General features: G+C 35.9%; 1 protein-coding gene, 1 long non-coding RNA gene and 1 pseudogene across 2 annotated transcripts; 1 reads left to right on the plus strand and 2 right to left on the minus strand.

Moving 5' to 3' along the window:
• Positions 1-975: 975 nt before the first annotated feature.
• Positions 976-9,172, minus strand: LOC120203426. Its single transcript, XR_005523818.1, has 3 exons — positions 9,161-9,172; positions 5,851-5,855; positions 976-1,184 (listed from the first exon to the last, which is right to left on the minus strand). It is a non-coding gene; the product is annotated as an uncharacterized LOC120203426 (long non-coding RNA).
• LOC120203415 lies at positions 1,390-11,144 on the plus strand (annotated as a pseudogene).
• Positions 11,145-11,775: 631 nt separating this feature from the next.
• LOC120199231 (protein FAF-like, chloroplastic) lies at positions 11,776-17,577 on the minus strand. The gene is made up of 2 exons (XM_039200389.1): positions 17,440-17,577; positions 11,776-13,167 (listed from the first exon to the last, which is right to left on the minus strand). Exons 1-2 carry the CDS (start codon positions 17,575-17,577, stop codon positions 11,776-11,778), a joined length of 1,530 nt encoding a protein of 509 aa, XP_039056320.1.
• Positions 17,578-17,831: the final 254 nt, after the last annotated feature.

Raw genomic sequence — 17,831 nt, forward strand, 5'->3', positions numbered from 1 at the left:
CAAAAAAATTAGTACAAAAAATTTGGTCAAATAATTAAATATAAAATAAATATAATATAATAAAAAATAATTTTACCTTCTAAAAACTATAACAAAATCTATTTAGCTTGATAGAAGGAATAATGTGAAAGTAATTTTGGTGTAATTTGATGTTTGCATTCGGGAGTATTTATAGGGGAGGGGGATGGGTGATCGAGAGAGTTGGATTAGGTAATAATGAATTTTGCAATAATTCGTGAATAATGGAAGGCGCGCCTCATGATCCACGCCTTCCCTGCACGTGTCAGATTTCATCGCGAAGGTGCGCTTCATAATCTGTGCCTTCCAACGTGGCGCCAGCTCAGACAGAACCTCGCGAAGGCATACTTCATGACCCGTGCTTTTTCATCGTGGTGCCAGCTCTGACAAAACCCTACGAAAACATGCCTCATGATCTGCGCTTTGTCAGAAAGAGTGCTAGATTGGTAATATTTAGAGAAGGAGTGTCTGACAGGTAATATTTCACTATTAGGGTGTTATTTTGGTAAAATTGCATGGAAACCCTACTTCCACATGCTGTCTATCTACCTTGCGCGTGACAATCAGGGAGTAAACATTGCGTCTGGTTTTGGAATTCCTCGCACAATAATGGGCAAGGGGATCGCATCCTTGCAAATAGGAACCGATCTTCACAGTTAATATTAAACCCCTTTACGGTCCCCCTTCCACCGTCGTTCTCCTCTCGAAGACGACGCCCTACTCCACTCATTTCATACGTCCCTGTACCAACTGCTCCGGTATCAAAAAAGGAAAATAATTAAATAAAAGATAACTTTATTTTTACAGAAAAAAACAGAGACAGAGAGCCTGGTTTATAAGACACAAACACATCTGTAGAGAGAAAAAATGAGTTCATTCTTTTGCCTCTCTTTTTGTTGTTAGAAAAGCTTTGAGATTATCACTGCTGTTTCTTTTCTTTTCTTTTTTTTTCTTTTATCAATTTCCCCTCTCTTTCCTGGAAATTAAAGTAATATTTTCCTAGAAAGCGATAGTGGAATTTTTCGACGAGGTGGTGTTAATTCAGGATCTGAGCTAGGGTTTCCGAAAATGTTGATCGGAAATTCAACTTTGCTTTGATTTTAGGTGGCTGATTCTGATTTGCCTCGATTGAGGGTTTTGTAACTTTGAATTGTTTTAGTTTTTTTCTTCATCTTCCAGTATTCATCAAACACTTCCGGTGGGAAGACCGTTGATTTCACGAGGGAGCCGGTGGTATTTATGCTAGCGAGCGAGTAAAAGCCTTTGGGAACTAGGGCTTTCTCTTCGCGGGGTTACAATTGCCCGTCTTTGGCATACTACTTCGTTGACATTCTTCTATTAAGTAGCAGTAAGTGCTATTAGAGAAGTAGTAGTAAGTAAGTTAGCAGTAAAATTCCAAGCTCAAGCTTACACTTTAAATGAAAGAGCTTTAGCATTAAGGAAAGATACGTTACCTACTTTATCTACGATTTGTTGAACCTAGGGCTTAATTTGGAAACGGTAAAGAAATGGATGTAGATTCGTCGATGGTGTAAAAGACCGGCCACGATCAGAATCGCGACGGAGCTTCTCTGTCTTCGTCGCCTATGGAGAGGGAGGAACAGTAACAAAATCAGCAAGTAGAGAACCAGGCTTCACCACCAGCATCCGTCGGATCTGAGCCCTCTTCGACGCAACAGACTGCATCTACCCCACCCGCTATTTAAGGGCAGCTGCAGACGCCGGTGGCTGGGCCAAGGTGGGCGCCCTTTTCGGTGGTTAATGGGATTATGGAGAAGAAAGAAGACGGGTCAGGCCCTAGGTGTGGGCATATCCTAACGGCTGTGTCAGCTGTGGGGGAAGAAGGTACGCCTGGGTATATTGGGCCCAGGTTGATTCTATTTGGTGGCGCTACGGCCCTGGAAGAGAATTCTGCTGCTTCTGGGACTCCATCGTCGGCCGAAAGTGCTGGCATCAGTAAGTTATTTTTATTTTCAATTTCATTTTGATTTGATGATGTTAATGTAAGAAACCCTTAAAAAAATTATTGTGGTAAATGCATAGAAATTTGCTATAACCTACAGGTGTCCATATCTGTATTGAGAACATTAAGCAAATTTACGTTAGTATTCTTTAAACCCAACAATTATTGATTAAGGCCATCTCCAGCCCTATCTCTACTCTACTCTACACATCTCTATCTCTACTCTAAAGATGAAACAATAATTCAGCTCTAGCACTATCTCTACTTTACCACCAACTCTACTTTATTCACAATATTTAACTATTAATATGTTTATTTATCTAATTTCAATGTATTTTTATCTATCTTACAATTTAATCTACTTGAATTTATTATATTATGTTTAATTTTTATTTTATTTTGTAGAAATTACAATAAAAAACATAAAAGATAGAATATGAGAAAATAATGTAACAAAGAAAAGGAAAAGAAAAAAAAATAACAAAAGAAAGTAAAAAAAACAAAAACAAAAAATCATAAAAATAACAAAAAAATAATAATAATATGTAGCGCATCTACAGTGCAACTCTAGATGTAGAGTATCATTGTAGCTTTTCTCTACTCTAGCGTTGAAAGTAGAGATGAATTGAAGTTGAAATTCATTTTCAAAGTGGAGATTTTCTGTACTCTAACGATGCACTGGAGATGTCTAAGCAGTTCATATTTGGCGAGAAGCCCTAATTTAATGCAAGGGTAACTTACTTCCAGTTGCTGTCCCTATTTATTGAATTGACAAGAAAACAACTACTGTAAAGGGATAAAGAGGTGGCACTGCAAGTAGAAGGCTGGTTTTGGGGTTTAGGGTATGTAGCTTGGAATCGTGGAGGTGGCATATGAACCTTAGATTCTCTGGGTTTTGTACAATTCAAAATGCATATGATTTTTTTCCGTAAGGAATGCTAGAAGACTAGAAGTGAATATATTCCCTTGCTTCTTGAATTTTGTATGAAATTGAGTTTTATATTTATTATGGTGCTATGGTACATGAATTCAATTTTTGTATGCTCCCCCACCCTCCTTTTTCCTGCCATGCCAGCTCCCAAGACCCTTTAAAGATGTTTTCTGGTCCTAATTTGGACTCTGATATTTCTTAGATATCTTACCTTATTTCTAAGTTAAAAACTAGCAACATGGTTGATTCAGCTTACAGTTTTAAATATCCTTGTTTTGCTTCCAATTGCAAATAATATCAGCTTTATTCAAAAAACAATATGCCTATATCTTCCTGCTGTTATAATTTTTGTTCCTATTTTTTTCTTTTGAAATATTCATGCTGCTTCTATTTATAATTCATGCTCCTATTACTAAGTAAACGTAATTCTTTCTTTTCAAATAATCATGATCTAGTGCATCCACCTAGGGTTATCGGAGTTCAACACATAGACTTCATTTTCTATTTTTAGAATGTATAAAAATCGCTGATGTTTCGATATGTTTTCAAGTAACAATGACTGATTAGGACCTTTGTTTGACTTGATACGAATTCTGGTTCCCTTGCAAATCTGTTTGTAGCATATGGCATATCAAGGATAGTTGTTGTTGCCCCTTTGCCTCTCTTAACAAATAATTCTTAAGAATTTTTCTCTTTTGTGTTGGATAACAGTCATGCTCTAAACTTCTTTTTGTTTGAATTAAATTTCAGGACTAGCAGGTGCCACTGCTGATGTGCATTGTTATGATGTGTTAACTAATAAATGATCTAGGTAAGCCTAGGACTGAGGGTTCATTGCTGCCATTTTGCGCTCCTGATATCTACTTGACTCATTATGTAATTAATCTCACAGGATCACGCCCTTTGGAGAGCCACCTACGCCAAGGGCAGCCCATGTCGCAACTGCTGTGGGAACCATGATCGTTATTCAGGTTAGAGCACTGTAATTAATCATAATTTTATCTTTTTCTCTGTTTACAATTGTTATTAAATAGTGGAGTTTCTTCCCTCTACACTTAGTAATTCCTCACAGAAGCTTTTATTTTGATTTAGGGTGGAATTGGTCCGGCTGGTTTGTCCGCTGAGGATCTTCACGTTCTTGACTTCACACAGCAGCGACCACGGTGGCATAGGTTTGGCCTTGAAGGATGCTTGTTAGACCTTATTTATACTGTTAAAGCTGGTTACTTATGACTTGTGTACTTCAGGGTCGTTGTTCAAGGCCCTGGACCAGGGCCTCGTTATGGACATGTGATGGCTTTGGTGGGGCAAAGGTATCTCATGGCTATTGGTGGAAATGATGGTAAGTAGTTTGTTATTCTGTTTTTCTTGCGTGCATTTTCTTAAAATTATCATGGAAGTTTCTTTTTGTTTTTATTTTAGATTTTCAAATGGATTTTTTTGAACAATGTGCATCATTAGGAAAACGACCTTTGGCTGATGTATGGGCCCTAGATACTGCTGCCAAGCCTTACGAATGGCGTAAATTTGAACCTGAAGGGGAAGGTCCACCTCCATGCATGTAATCTCTCTCTCTCTCTCTCTCTCACACACACATATGCAAACACAAAACTGACGTGGTAGTGTGCCAAAACAACCTTAGATTTTTTGGTCTGTTCTATTTTTATAATTTTGGGTCTCTTAGAAGCAGTATGCAATACATGAAACAAAGTGATACCATGTTTATTGCTAGGTGATTGCAGACTAATTCCTTGTTGACAATTTCTGTTTAAATTGGTATGCGACTGCAAGTGCTCGATCGGATGGTCTCCGGCTCCTCTGTGGAGGGAGGGATGCTAACAGTGTGGTAAGTTGAGAAGTCTGCACTGCGTGGTGTCTAGATTTAAATGTATAACCTAATATATATGATTCTCTAAACACTACGGCATAAGATTACATAATCTTTGGACTGCCATTTATTATTGCTATGGGGCAGATTTCCTTGTTCATTTCGGGTAAAGTTTCTATACATCTTTGCAAATGCTCTCACTAATTTTAAATATATATTTTGTGTAGATAGGGAGAAATATATTCTAATGAATTCTGATTTCGGAATAATTTGAAAATAATAGCAACGTAGACATTTTAAAGATTGATATGAGATGCTTGTAAATGGTGTCATCATTGTCTTTTTTGTACCATTAGATTTTCTCAACCTGTTCGCTCTTCATGTTTTCTTTTTTCTCAGCCATTGGCAAGTGCATACGGACTTGCTAAACACAGGGATGGTCGATGGGAATGTGCAATTGCTCCAGGTGTCTCACCATCACCAAGATATCAACATGCTGCTGTGAGTTTTTCTTTTGTTCCTTGTGCTCATTTTTCAATAATTAGTTCAACCCATTTCTTCAAGTTAGATGTATTACGTATACATGCTATGTTTATAGGTCTTTGTCAATGCCAGGCTCCATGTTTCTGGTGGGGCACTTGGCGGTGGACGCATGGTTGAAGACTCTTCAAGTGTTGCAGGTGCTTGGTCGTTTTTTCCGTTTTTTGACTTCTTTATTACATGATGTAATATGCTGGTGGCTTTTACTGGTAAACACCAAATATTAGTTTGTAAAATCTTAAGGTTTAAACTATATCGCTCAGACTCTTCTGTTTTTATTGAAGTAGTCATGTTTGAAACTCCTATATGGCATATGGATATGGGGATATGACCTCCAAATACTTGGAAAAACATAGAAACATCTAACCATACCCATGTTGGATGCATACCCATATTTGACACTTGCACCCAAGTCCAAATAACATAGGGTTTAAAAGTAGTTTTTTGGGGTCAAATCTGTTATGAACTTCCCCAAATGCTGGTTGCTCTTTCTTCTAGTATAAAAAGATGAAAGGTAGTACATAAAGTAGGGAACAACCATCGTAGCACTCAAAGCTCTCCCGTGTCCACCCTCTCTGATCTCAGTTTTCTTCAATTGTGTACCTGGAGTTTTCCTGCTGTTCCTTTAGTTCTGTCTCTATCTTCCACTTTCTGTGAGAACTGAGAAGTTGCATGAGTTCATTAACATTTTTCATATTATGACTAACAAACCAAAATTATAATTGCTGTTTGATATCTAAATAATCTTTTATCTGAAAGTTGCAAGATTTATTTTTTGCTTGAAGGCTTTATTATCTGAAATCAGGCACTATAAATTTCTGGGAGTTTGTTAAATTTATAGCAAAAAGCAGGCATGCTTAATGTTTTTAGTTTGTTGTATCATAGGAATATGGTAACTGATATGATATTGATATTACATGTTATCAAAGAATTTTTTGTTAAATTGCTGTTTTAGTATTCGACAAATACGAAGGGTTTTTTTTTAATGAGACCTCCAACTATTATAAAAAAGATGTTATCAAAGAAGCGCTATTTTTATAAATCTACTAGTTTCTAACTTATTCCCATTTCTGATAGTGTTGGATACTGCTGCGGGAGTGTGGTGTGATACAAAATCTGTTGTTACTAGTCCAAGGACAGGCAGGTACAGTGCAGATGCTGCTGGTGGAGATGCCTCAGTTGAGTTGACAAGGCTTTGCAGGCATGCTGCTACAGCTGTTGGTGACTTAATATTTATATATGGTGGTTTACGTGGTGGTAAGATAGCCTTTTGTTCTAGAACATGTATTCAAAATCTTGTTCTAGTCTCGGCATGGAGTTGTCAGATAAAAATTAGATTTATATGATATTATATATTGTATACGTATTTGAAATTGTAGTCTTGACGAGGCCTTTCTTCTAACCCACTTTGTGAGATTGAATTCTGGATGTCTGAAATTGTTGAAGAATGATTTTTTTTTTTGGTTCTTTGTGCATTGTCCCAACTTGAAATGCATTCTTCTCTTTTCAGATATATAACATTAAGTTGTAAGAGAGGCTACAAAAGTTTTAAATTTCACTCCATCTTATGTGTTGGAAATTAGAGAAGTTTGTTTCTTTAAAATGTTTGTTTTCGTGAAAACTGAGTTCTTTCCACATATCATGGAGTTTGAGCTGCAGCTATGTATTGGTGCTTAGTGCTTTTATTCGTAAGAGAATCTGTATTTGGTAATTCTAGTAGTGCAGTAATATGTGTTATTTATGCTGTAGGGGTGTTGCTTGATGACTTGCTTGTTGCTGAAGACATGGCTGCTGCCGAGACAACAACAGCAGCTTCACATGCTGCAGCTGCTGCTTCTGATGTGCATGCAGGGCAGTTACCTGGAAGATATGGATCTGGTGGTGAAAGAGAAAAGCAAACAATGCCTGAAGCAGCTCCTGATGGAGCAGTTGTGCTGGGAACTCCAGTTGCTCCCCCTGTAAATGGGGATATGTATACTGACATAAGTACTAAGAATGCCGCGCATCAAGGATCCAGGTAAGATAGAACTGTAATTGTATTTATTTATTGGTTATCAAATGCTTAAGCCTCCTCAACTAATCCAAGGAGCTGCTACAATGTGGTTTATCTTGTAGAAGAATGAGCAAAGGCGTTGAGTATTTGGTTGAGGCTGCAGCTGCTGAAGCTGAGGCTATTAGTGCCACACTGGCTGCTGCCAAGGCACGACAAGTTAATGGAGAAGCTGAACTTCCCTATAGGGATCGAGGGGCAGATGCTATATCTAGTGGAAAACAGATGTCTACCTTGATTAAAATGCCTTATTCTGCTGGGTCAAATGATGTTGCTCCAGCTGGAGTTCGGCTTCACCATAGAGCTGTCAGTATCAGATAGTTTGAATGACATGATACTGTTTTTAAGTCAATATTTGATATTGTTTGTTATCTATGTCTTTGTTACTAATGTTTCCTTTATTCGATAGGTTGTTGCAGCTGCAGAGACTGGTGGAGCTTTAGGTGGGATGGTCAGACAGCTTTCTATTGATCAATTTGAAAACGAGGGCAGGCGGGTTGGCTATGGTACTCCTGAGAGTGCAACTGCAGCAAGGACACTATTAGATAGGCAGATGTCGATCAACAGTGTCCCAAAAAAGGTACTAATATCCTTTTTTGTGTGTCATAAAGCAAGACCTGTGTGTTTAGAGGTAATTGCTGATGTGTCTACAAATAAAAAAAGAAGAGTTGAATAGCAGTAGCAGGATCTTTCAATTTGAAAGGTTTACTTTATAGTTTAAGATATTGTTGTAGCATTTACTTCATTGCCATGAGATTAATTTTAGTTTATCTGTGCTAAGATGAATCTTTTCTTTTTATGACACTTGATAAATTTAGGAGAGTAATATATTTTTGAACTCTCAATAGAAGGTGATAGAGTTCTACCTTATTCTATCCTTTTGGGTTCACATTTAATACCCTCATATGTATATATGCTCTTTATTGTTCGTTAGGTTATTATTTCCCTTGATATGTGTTGATTTACAGAAGGATCGATACAATCAAAGCAGTGAAAGAAATCTCATTGGCATCTTTCTCTGCTTAAATTCTGATATAGAAGGAAAGGGAAAGAAAAAGCTTGTTTTCCTAGTGATTATTTGTCGGCTAGATTTCATTACCATGCCTTTAATGCATTATAAAATCTTATCTTTGTTTTGCAATCCTCATGAATGCATGCCAGTATTAAAAACTAGATTATCAATTTTATATAGCGGCTTGGAGAGAATTCCTCTGTGAGATTTCTCTTGTCCGATTTGAGAAAATCCATTTTTTCTTGAATATGCCAGTTTAATAATGTGACTGATAATTCTTATACATTGAAACCTCAGTTTTGTTTCAGTTGATTATGAGATACTGTTGAATGATAGTTCTGATAGGATTTTATTAGAAGTATTCAATTAGTCTTGCATCTGTATTCCTGTTTTATCTGTCAAAATGCTTCCTTGCTAAATATAATGAAGAGTCTATGTCATTTTGTCCAGGTCATAGCACATCTTTTGAAGCCTCGTGGTTGGAAACCTCCAGTTCGTCGACAGTTTTTCTTAGATTGCAATGAAATGGCAGATCTCTGTGAGAGTGCTGAAAGAATATTTGCTGATGAACCAACTGTTTTACAGCTGAAAGCTCCTATTAAGATTTTTGGTGATCTACATGGACAATTTGGGGACCTTATGCGCCTTTTTGATGAATATGGTGCACCTTCAACAGCTGGAGACATTGCGTAAGTCTGGTTAAATTCCTGTTTCCTGAAGGCTCTTTACTGGAAATGTTTAAAATTTAAATTAACTAGGCTTTCAACTGACCTTTTTTAATATCTATTAACTACTGTTGTCTCTCTCTCACGTGTAACCTCCATGTGCTGTATTGCATCTCATTTTTAATCTTGACATTTATTTACTCGATATTGGTTTGGTTTAAATTACTATCAGATATATCGATTATCTCTTCTTAGGAGATTATGTGGACCGGGGTCAACACAGCTTGGAGACCATTACTCTTCTGCTTGCATTGAAAGTAAATTTGGAAATTTCATGCTTTGATCATCTTCTCATGATCACTTTTACATCCTGTTGAAGTTTGTGATGAGCCTAGATTTTCATGTAATTATGTTATGTTTCAGGTTGAGTATCCCCATAATGTCCATTAATTCGGGGGAATCATGAAGCTGCAGATATTAATGCACATTTTGGTTTCCGGATCGAGTGGATTGAGCGCATGGTATTGTTTCACATTGTGTTTGAAAGATGTTAGTCATGTTTTTTATAGTGTTTCTGTCACAATTCTGATGGCTTGCCACAGGGTGAGAGAGATGGAATATGGGCATGGCATCGCATAAACCGTTTATTCAATTGGCTTCCTCTGGCAGCTCTAATTGAAAAAAAAAATCATTTGTATGCATGGTGGCATTGGTCGGTCTATAAATCATGTGGAACAGATTGAGAATCTACAGCGTCCAATTACAATGGAAGCAGGCTCGATTGTTCTTATGGATTTATTATGGTCAGAGCATGTTACTATTTTGTTTAAGTCCTCAAATATAATATTTATTGCTTTAATTTACTGATTTATTTTACTGGCTTTATATTCTAGGTCTGATCCAACGGAAAATGATAGTGTGGAAGGGTTGCGGCCAAACGCCAGAGGTCCAGGGTTGGTTACTTTTGGGGTGAGTGTGCTACTTTAGAACCTTTTTTTCTTAAAACTACAACATTTTAAGTTCTTTCTAGCTGTGCATTTTTCATTGGTTTCAACATTTGTGGAGGTACTTGCTTGGCAATTTGCTTGCATATTGTGGTACCTGGTTGATCTCCATATTGCTCCCATGAACCTGCTTCGCTTTCAATTTTCATCTCTCACTTTCTCACACGCATACACTCGGGAACAAACTGCTTCAAGGGGATGGCGCTCTCTTTAAGATACCCTTGAAAGTCGAAAGTTTTTTACTTAAAATATTGTTTATATTGCTTGTGTTCCCTTTCCCTCTTGTGCAAGTCATTCCTGAGCGAAACTGTATTTTCTTATTACTTCAATGATGATTTTGCGTTTTATGCTTATATAAATGGTTCTTGCAGCCTGACCGTGTTATGGAATTCTGCAATAACAATGATCTTCAGTTAATTGTTCGTGCTCATGAGTGTGTTATGGATGGCTTTGAACGTTTTGCTCAGGGACATTTAATCACTCTTTTCTCGGCAACCAACTACTCTGGCGTGTCCCTGATCCTTGCTTTAGTATACATGCAATTTGTCAGGTTCGGACTATTTAGCCTTTAAGTTTTGTTTCATGCTTGAATTTTCAGGCACTGCAAATAATGCTGGCGCAATCTTAGTTTTGGGTAGAGATCTAGTGGTAGTCCCGAAACTTATTCATCCTTTACCCCCAGCAATGTCATCGCCAGAAGCATCACTGGAACGTCATCCAGAAGATACATGGATGCAGGTGCCTCCACTTTCTCCTTGTCATTTCTGTATCCTTTTACTTACTACGTGCATAGCTTCTTATACTGTTGCTTATTTCTTTTAACCCATGGGATCAGGAGTTGAATGCTAACAGACCTCCGACACCTACTAGAGGTCGTCCTCCAGAGGAAAACGGTCGAGGTTCTCTCGCTTGGATATAATACATCCTTCCAATTGTTTCTAAATACTCATGCTAACACATGATTATTCTGCTGTTCTGTATAAGAGCAAGATGCCAAATACAAGCATTTCCAAACTTGTAATATCTCCCGTAACGAAGTTTGAAGGCTTTGACTTTGGTTTTTCGCCGGTTTTCAGCACACGGTAGGCCTTGAGAGTATGAAAATGCAAAGTTCCGTTCTTGATAGTATGATAGATACAAGATAGAGAATGTGGGCGGCAGCGTAGGTTTCGTTTTTGGTAGTGTTGAACGTGCAAAATTCAGGTGTAAATTGAGGCACAGCCAAGTATCAGTTGGGTGGTTTCTTCAAATGGGTAGAGTATTTTTCACATTTAGTTTTTTCTTTAATATTATATTTTATATCCCTTTTTTAAGGGCTGATATATTTTTGCGCCGCGCCCTTTGATGTTGGTTATATGTGATGATGAGAGATAATATTAAAAAAGAGAGTATGCTGGCGTTGGTTGTATCAAGAGGTGTTGATTGGTGTGAAATTCTTTTTATGCTTTGTACAATAATGTAATGTTTGTGGGAAGACGACCAACTGTTGCTCAACTATGGAAGTTTGCAGATGATTTTGTTGGGCCAACCATGACTCATGCTCGAGAGATGAAAACAGTCCACCAATTCCTTAATTATATTAGCCACAAATAGGCAAGAGAATCATACAAAATCTCTACTATATATATCTCTCCTCGGGTATTTTTTTTTCTTGGGATTTTAACTACTACACAATCACCCTCCTCAGAGTGGATGTGGAAAAAACTAGTTAGGAGAGAACAAAAATAATAATAAAAGTAATATTATAGGGATGGATTTTGATCATCAGGAAGTCGCAATGCAATGTGGTGGCCAGAAGAGAAGTGACCTCCTATGTTCCTTGTACCGTTTCAACAATGGAACAAACTCATCACCTTTTATCTTCCCTTTCATTGCTTGTGACTGTTGATCAAGTGCCGCTGCCGCTTGTCCCTTTGACATGCCCTGATTCGGCCTCCTCCTGTAGCACTCATAAGCATTCAATGATACAACTGTGCCTGCTCCTGCCACCGCCGAAATTGGCCTGGACACCGGAGGATGTGGTGGCAATGACTGTGGTGGGGCTGTTGGCTTTACTTTTCCCTCCTTTTCGTCTCCGAATTTGACTATTCCATTGATATCTTTAGGCCATGTTGGGTTCCTATTTGCTGACCACATCGGCTTGTTCATCATTACGGCTAACCTGTGCACATTGATTGCTTCACTAGACAGTTTAGGAGCCTCCTTAATTTCAGAAAACCTATCTTGGCTTTCCTCCCCTTCTTCATCGATGTCTATTTCACTTTCTTTTACTCCAAAGCTTTCAAACTCTTCTTCCAACTCTTCCACTTCCATTACTTCTTTTTCAGCACTATTGGTATTGGCAAAAGTGAGGACAAGGCGACCGTCTTGGCGTTGAGCAAGAAAGTTGTTCAAACAAGGCGTTGAAACAGCTTCAATGACCAATCTTCCATTATCACGACGAGTCTTCAACCGCCTCGATGCTCCGTCTTTGGCCGGAAGGGATGAGATTGGCGGAGGAAATGACGGGTTTGACGTTTTCTTGCCAACATCGTAGTTATGTTTCGCAATTATTGCTTCCTTTTCCCCATGGAAACAAGGCATAACCATCGGTGCCACCGGTTCTTGTTTTTGGTACAATAGTTGTTGATCCTCTCGTTTATCTTCCTCCATATCATCGGTTTCCGAAGAAAACCCATCGAAGCCGGTCTCGGAACCAAGGCTCTCGGTGCAAATTTCAAGGCTCTTCTTGCTTAAACAGCTACCTGATCGCTTCACGAGAGGGTGAATATAAGGCGGGGAAGAGTTCGAAGCCTCTTCCACGGCCTTTTGTGACACGATCGAGCTCCATACATCCAACTGGCCTTGATTTTCAACTTCCTCCTTCTTCTTTCGTTGAATTGAAGCCCAGACATCGGGTTGACTCGGCGCTTCATTATCGTCTTCCCCTTCTTCAAACGATGAAGAAACAGGGAATTCGTGGGATGAAGGACTCTTTTTCAGGGGAGACAACATGAACCCTAGTTGTGTCAACGACATATCGGTCGACAAAGTTCTTCTAAGCGAAGTAGCTTTGGCAGCCTGTGTGTCGGAATCCGATACGAGAATGGAGACTATGCCTTGCTTCTTGGTATCCATGGCGTCTTCAGGTGTTGCAAAGTAATTACACAAATTTATCTGTCAAAAGTTGAAAGAAACAAAACAAAAGAGCTTAGGAAATAGGTATAGCTAAACAACAAATAACAAGTTACAAAGAAACATGCATGCATGCATGTTGCTTATAAGGTACATGTCGATAATCATAGTAATAAGAAGAAGAGAAAAATAGATTAGAAATGAATTTACCTTATTGTTAATAACAGAAAATATGTAGTAGCAGCAATAGCATCCAGCAGAGGTTAGACCTCTGCGGGAATGCTTTTGCTTGATTTTTTTTATGTAAATCAGAAAATGCTTGATTTTTTTTTATGTAAATCAGAAAATGGAAATGGGTTTCATTGATGATGGAGCAATGCAGTTGGGGGGTATTTGTAAGGAGGCTTTGGAATCATGTCCATTGGTCCCCATCCTCCACTGCTTTCCCCGTTTTTTCACTTACATAAAAGTTGGTGATTTAAAAATTAAAAAACAAAGAGAGTAAGAATATAGTGTTAAAAGTGGTGTTACCAGGGAGGGTGGGACAGAATCATAATATTAACTCTCGAGACCTAAAGTATAATTTATGGGTAAACTACATGTTTAATATTTAAACTATTAACTATCATCAAGCTCAATTGGTATTAAACTTGGGGTCGTGGGATCGAGTCCCACGGAGGGCATTTCATAATTCGGAGGTCTCATACGGAAGTTGCTAAGCCTACTATCATACCTCCCCCTTATCCCATTACATATGGGAATAAGGGTCAGCTAATTTTTTTTTAATTTCGGTTCGTTTTAGCATCTAAACTTTTAAAATTTTAAAACTTAATGTTGAGTTTTTAATGAGGTATTAAACTGAAACAATAATTAAATTTTAATTATGATTTAAAAAAATTAAAAGTGTAAATATTAAAACATACCAAAACTAATAATTGAGGTACTAAACATGTAATGTACCCAAAATTCATTTAATCTTAGACCGATATGAGTTTTTTCTTCTTCTTTTGAATAGTATAAAAGTGATTATGAGATGATATTTATTCATATTTTAATTTATTATTATATACATATTATATGTATACACAATTGCAACTTAAAATTTAAAATATTTATTTTTTTAACATTTAAACAACTCAACTCAACGAATTAGGATTTAATTTTTTTTGAACAATAGTACTTAAAAGTGATGTTTGAGATTGAGTGTTTAGACAGCTAAGAGTAAGTTAAGAATGATTAAACATTATAAGGAATAGGAGTCTGAACATGCTTGGCCCGACAGCTTTTGTTAAACCGAATTATCAAACCGAACCGGATTATGGAAGCGACCCGAGTCTAATCAACACAAGAGACAACCTTCCTTCCTCTCCCTCTTTTTGGGTAAATCACGCCTTAATATTTAAACTATTAGTTTTTGTGCATTTTAGTATATGCTTTAGTATTTGAACTATTAGTTTTTATCCATTTTAGTATATAAACTTTCAATTTTTCAAAATCATATTTAATGTTTAGTTTTTGTTTCATTTTAGTACCCCAGTCGTTAAAAGCTTAACGGACAGGTTAACTAGGCATAGCTTTGATGGACGGCCAATCGATCTGAATGGTAGACCAAAAGAGAATGAAGAATCGACCAACATAGTATAGTTTCAGGCCCATCAGTCGGTTTACGACAGAGATTGGAGAATGAAGAAGTCGAAGAGTTTATCGTTGATTTGAGGAGATTGAGGCATTTTCTGGTGAAACAAAGGCCGAAATCACGTTCATGGAGTTGAAAAGGTGTGTGTTGAAAAGTTTAGGCTTCACTGACCGACATATGCGATGGTCGGCGAGTTCTTCCGTTAAGTTTTTAAAGGTGGGGTGTTAAAATTAAGCAAAAATTAAACGTTAGGTATGATTTTAAAAAATTTAAAAATTTAAATACTAAAATAGACTAAACTGATAGTTTATGTACTAAATATGTAATTTACCCTTTTTTAATAAAAAAATTAAATCCATGTGATTTTAAAAAAATCAACTCAAATCAATCTCATATGTAATTTTTTTATTAATATATGATAAGTACAAGACAATACTTGTTAAAAATAACTCTCAACTTTTTTATATTAAATACTCATACCTTTGACATTTGTGGTACTCGACACGAATCCTCAAGAATAACAATAATTTCTTTAAACAGATAAAAATAATTTTATAATTATTAATTATTTAAAAGGTTCTATTTTTTTCTTAATTAAATTATTACTCCATTGCCTTATTATATCAAATTTAATAGTAGGCAGATGAAAATATATCGGAGTCGAGTCAGAATGGAATCCAGAATGATCGTGCAATCATCAGGTTGGTCATCAAATTTTGCAATGAAGTCTACTGACGTGGACTAATTACTAGTTAGTTTCGTCTTTATTTAATTAATACATAATTATCGGGGTTAATTATTGTTAGACCTTTAACAAATAGCTAACATGACACGATAAATTTATAAAATTAAAAAAGTAAATTACAGAGATAGTCACTAATGTTTGAATAATTATCATTTTACCCATTGAATATTAAAAAATAATAAATTAGTCACTAAAACATCAAATAGGTTTTTGAATAATGATTTTATATCTAATTTATTTTAAAAACTTTATAATTTTTTGTTTATCATTCAAAATATTCGATTGCTTCATATCCAATGCTACACATGATAACTCATGCATAAAGCTATGACATAAGAAGCTAGGTCATATAAGTGAGATCGATTGCAAGTTCTAGCTTAAAAAGAGCTTCTTATGAATGCTTCAAATTTGATAAAAAAAAATTGGTGCATCTATCTTGGCATACCTCAAGACAAGTCTTGTTTATCGATTATGAGAATGGGGATAGAATTTTAATTCCTAATCTTAAATTTTAAATAAGATATATGATAATATTTATGCTCTGTTGTGAAATTAATTTTATCATTATATGAGTAATAATTCAGATTAAATTAATCTTTTTAAAAATAATCCGCATAGAATTTAAAATGGATTAGTTTATCCTAAAAATGGATTAGTACCTAAACTATCAGTTTGGTCTGTTTTAGTACTTAGACTTTTATTTTTTTTTTTGAAACTTAACTTTAAGTTTTTAATGAGTACTAAAATGAAATAAAAACTAAACCTATATATGATTTAAAAAAAATGAAAGTTTAAATACTAAATGCGTAGTTTATCCTAATTTCTAACCATTTTGTGTGGGTGTCAAAAAATTGAAATGAAAAAGAGAAGGGACTCTAGCAAGAGGTTTCAATGTCATAGCTAAGCCTTTGAAAGCTCAAACTTCCCTAAGAGCCAATCTAACGCTTATGATATTAGAAAATTTCAATAATTCTATTCAATTATATGTACGAGATGTTAACGAATTTTAAGGTTTATGGCTACAAAGCTTCACACGAATTTTAAGGTTTTATATTAGTAAAATTTACGTTCTACGAGTACCTTTGAACATCATTAACGAAAAATATTGTTATGCATTATTAATTTAATTTAAAAAAATTCTAAAGGACTCCAATATAATTATAAATTAATAAAAAATATAAAGATAAACTATTTAAACGAGGAAAAAATTAGGATTTTTTAATTTAAGGGTTGGTCTTTGATCCGATTGTTGTTAAAAATATTATGAAAAATAATGTAATTAATTTTATATTAAATAATTTATCTTTAAATTTTTAACTAATTTATAATTATACGTTGAATCCTTTAGAATTTTAAAATTTTATAAATTAAATTAATGATGCTCAACAATGATCATCATTAGTGGTGCTCAACGATACTCGTCAAACATGACAGACTCATCTTTTATATTATTATAATCTTAGTATATGTTATATATTTATAGGATCCTTACTTGAATGTAAATAAATATAATATGCAAGAAATATTATTTAATATGAATTCTTAATTTTTTTTGGATATGTAAAATTGTATTCATCTAAAAGAAAGCAACAAAGCTCCTACAAGAAACATTACAACCAGCTAGATTAGCCCCCAATCTATGCACAATGTCTATTTACACCATCCATCTTATTCATGCGACATCTATACAACTTAATCCTAACAACTCCTTTATAACATTTACAATTGTATCAGCCGAACGAATCAATCCTCTAAAAAGCCTATGATTACGTTCTTCCCATATGAAGTAAACAAAACCAGTCCAAGCTAATTTAAGAACATGAACTAAGAGAGACTTACCCTTCAAAATCAATATCATCCAACGAAGAGTGTCATCCCAACAATTTTGCTACTGCTATTGCAGCCCACAATAGTGCATAACAGCACCCCATACCTCCCTCGAACAGGAGAATTCCAAGAAGATATGGCTTCGAGATTCCATCCCAGCACCACATAAACCATAAACATTGTCAGTCACCTTACCAAACCGAGCAAGTCTATCTTTTGTAGGCAATCTGTCAAGTATTGCCATCCAAGAAACTAAAGAAAATTTTGGGACATGAGCTGGAAACCATATAAGTCGATGCCAACTAACCTTATCCCTCCTTACCCCAATATTATCCCAAATCCAGCCACCTTTAATTTGTAACTAATTAGCATAAGTACTGAACAATCTCCTAGCCTCCACACGCAACTTAATCAATTTACTAAGGATCCAGTTGAAATGAGGCTTACATTCAACACTCCAATGATCCAAAAATTTAAAACAATAGTCCTTAATCCATG

This window comes from Hibiscus syriacus, unplaced genomic scaffold (genome assembly GCF_006381635.1).
Source record: "Hibiscus syriacus cultivar Baekdansim isolate YM2019G1 unplaced genomic scaffold, ASM638163v2 tig00000340_pilon, whole genome shotgun sequence".
In the NCBI taxonomy this organism is placed as follows: Eukaryota; Viridiplantae; Streptophyta; class Magnoliopsida; order Malvales; family Malvaceae; genus Hibiscus; species Hibiscus syriacus.

Coding starts and splice junctions, on each gene's coding strand:
- LOC120199231 (XM_039200389.1), bottom strand. CDS start 17,577: ATGGCAATACTTGACAGATTGCCTACAAAAGATAGACTTGCTCGGTTT. Junction 13,168..17,439: donor AATTCTCCTGTTCGAGGGAG/GTATGGGGTGCT, acceptor AACTTTTGACAG/ATAAATTTGTGTAATTACTT.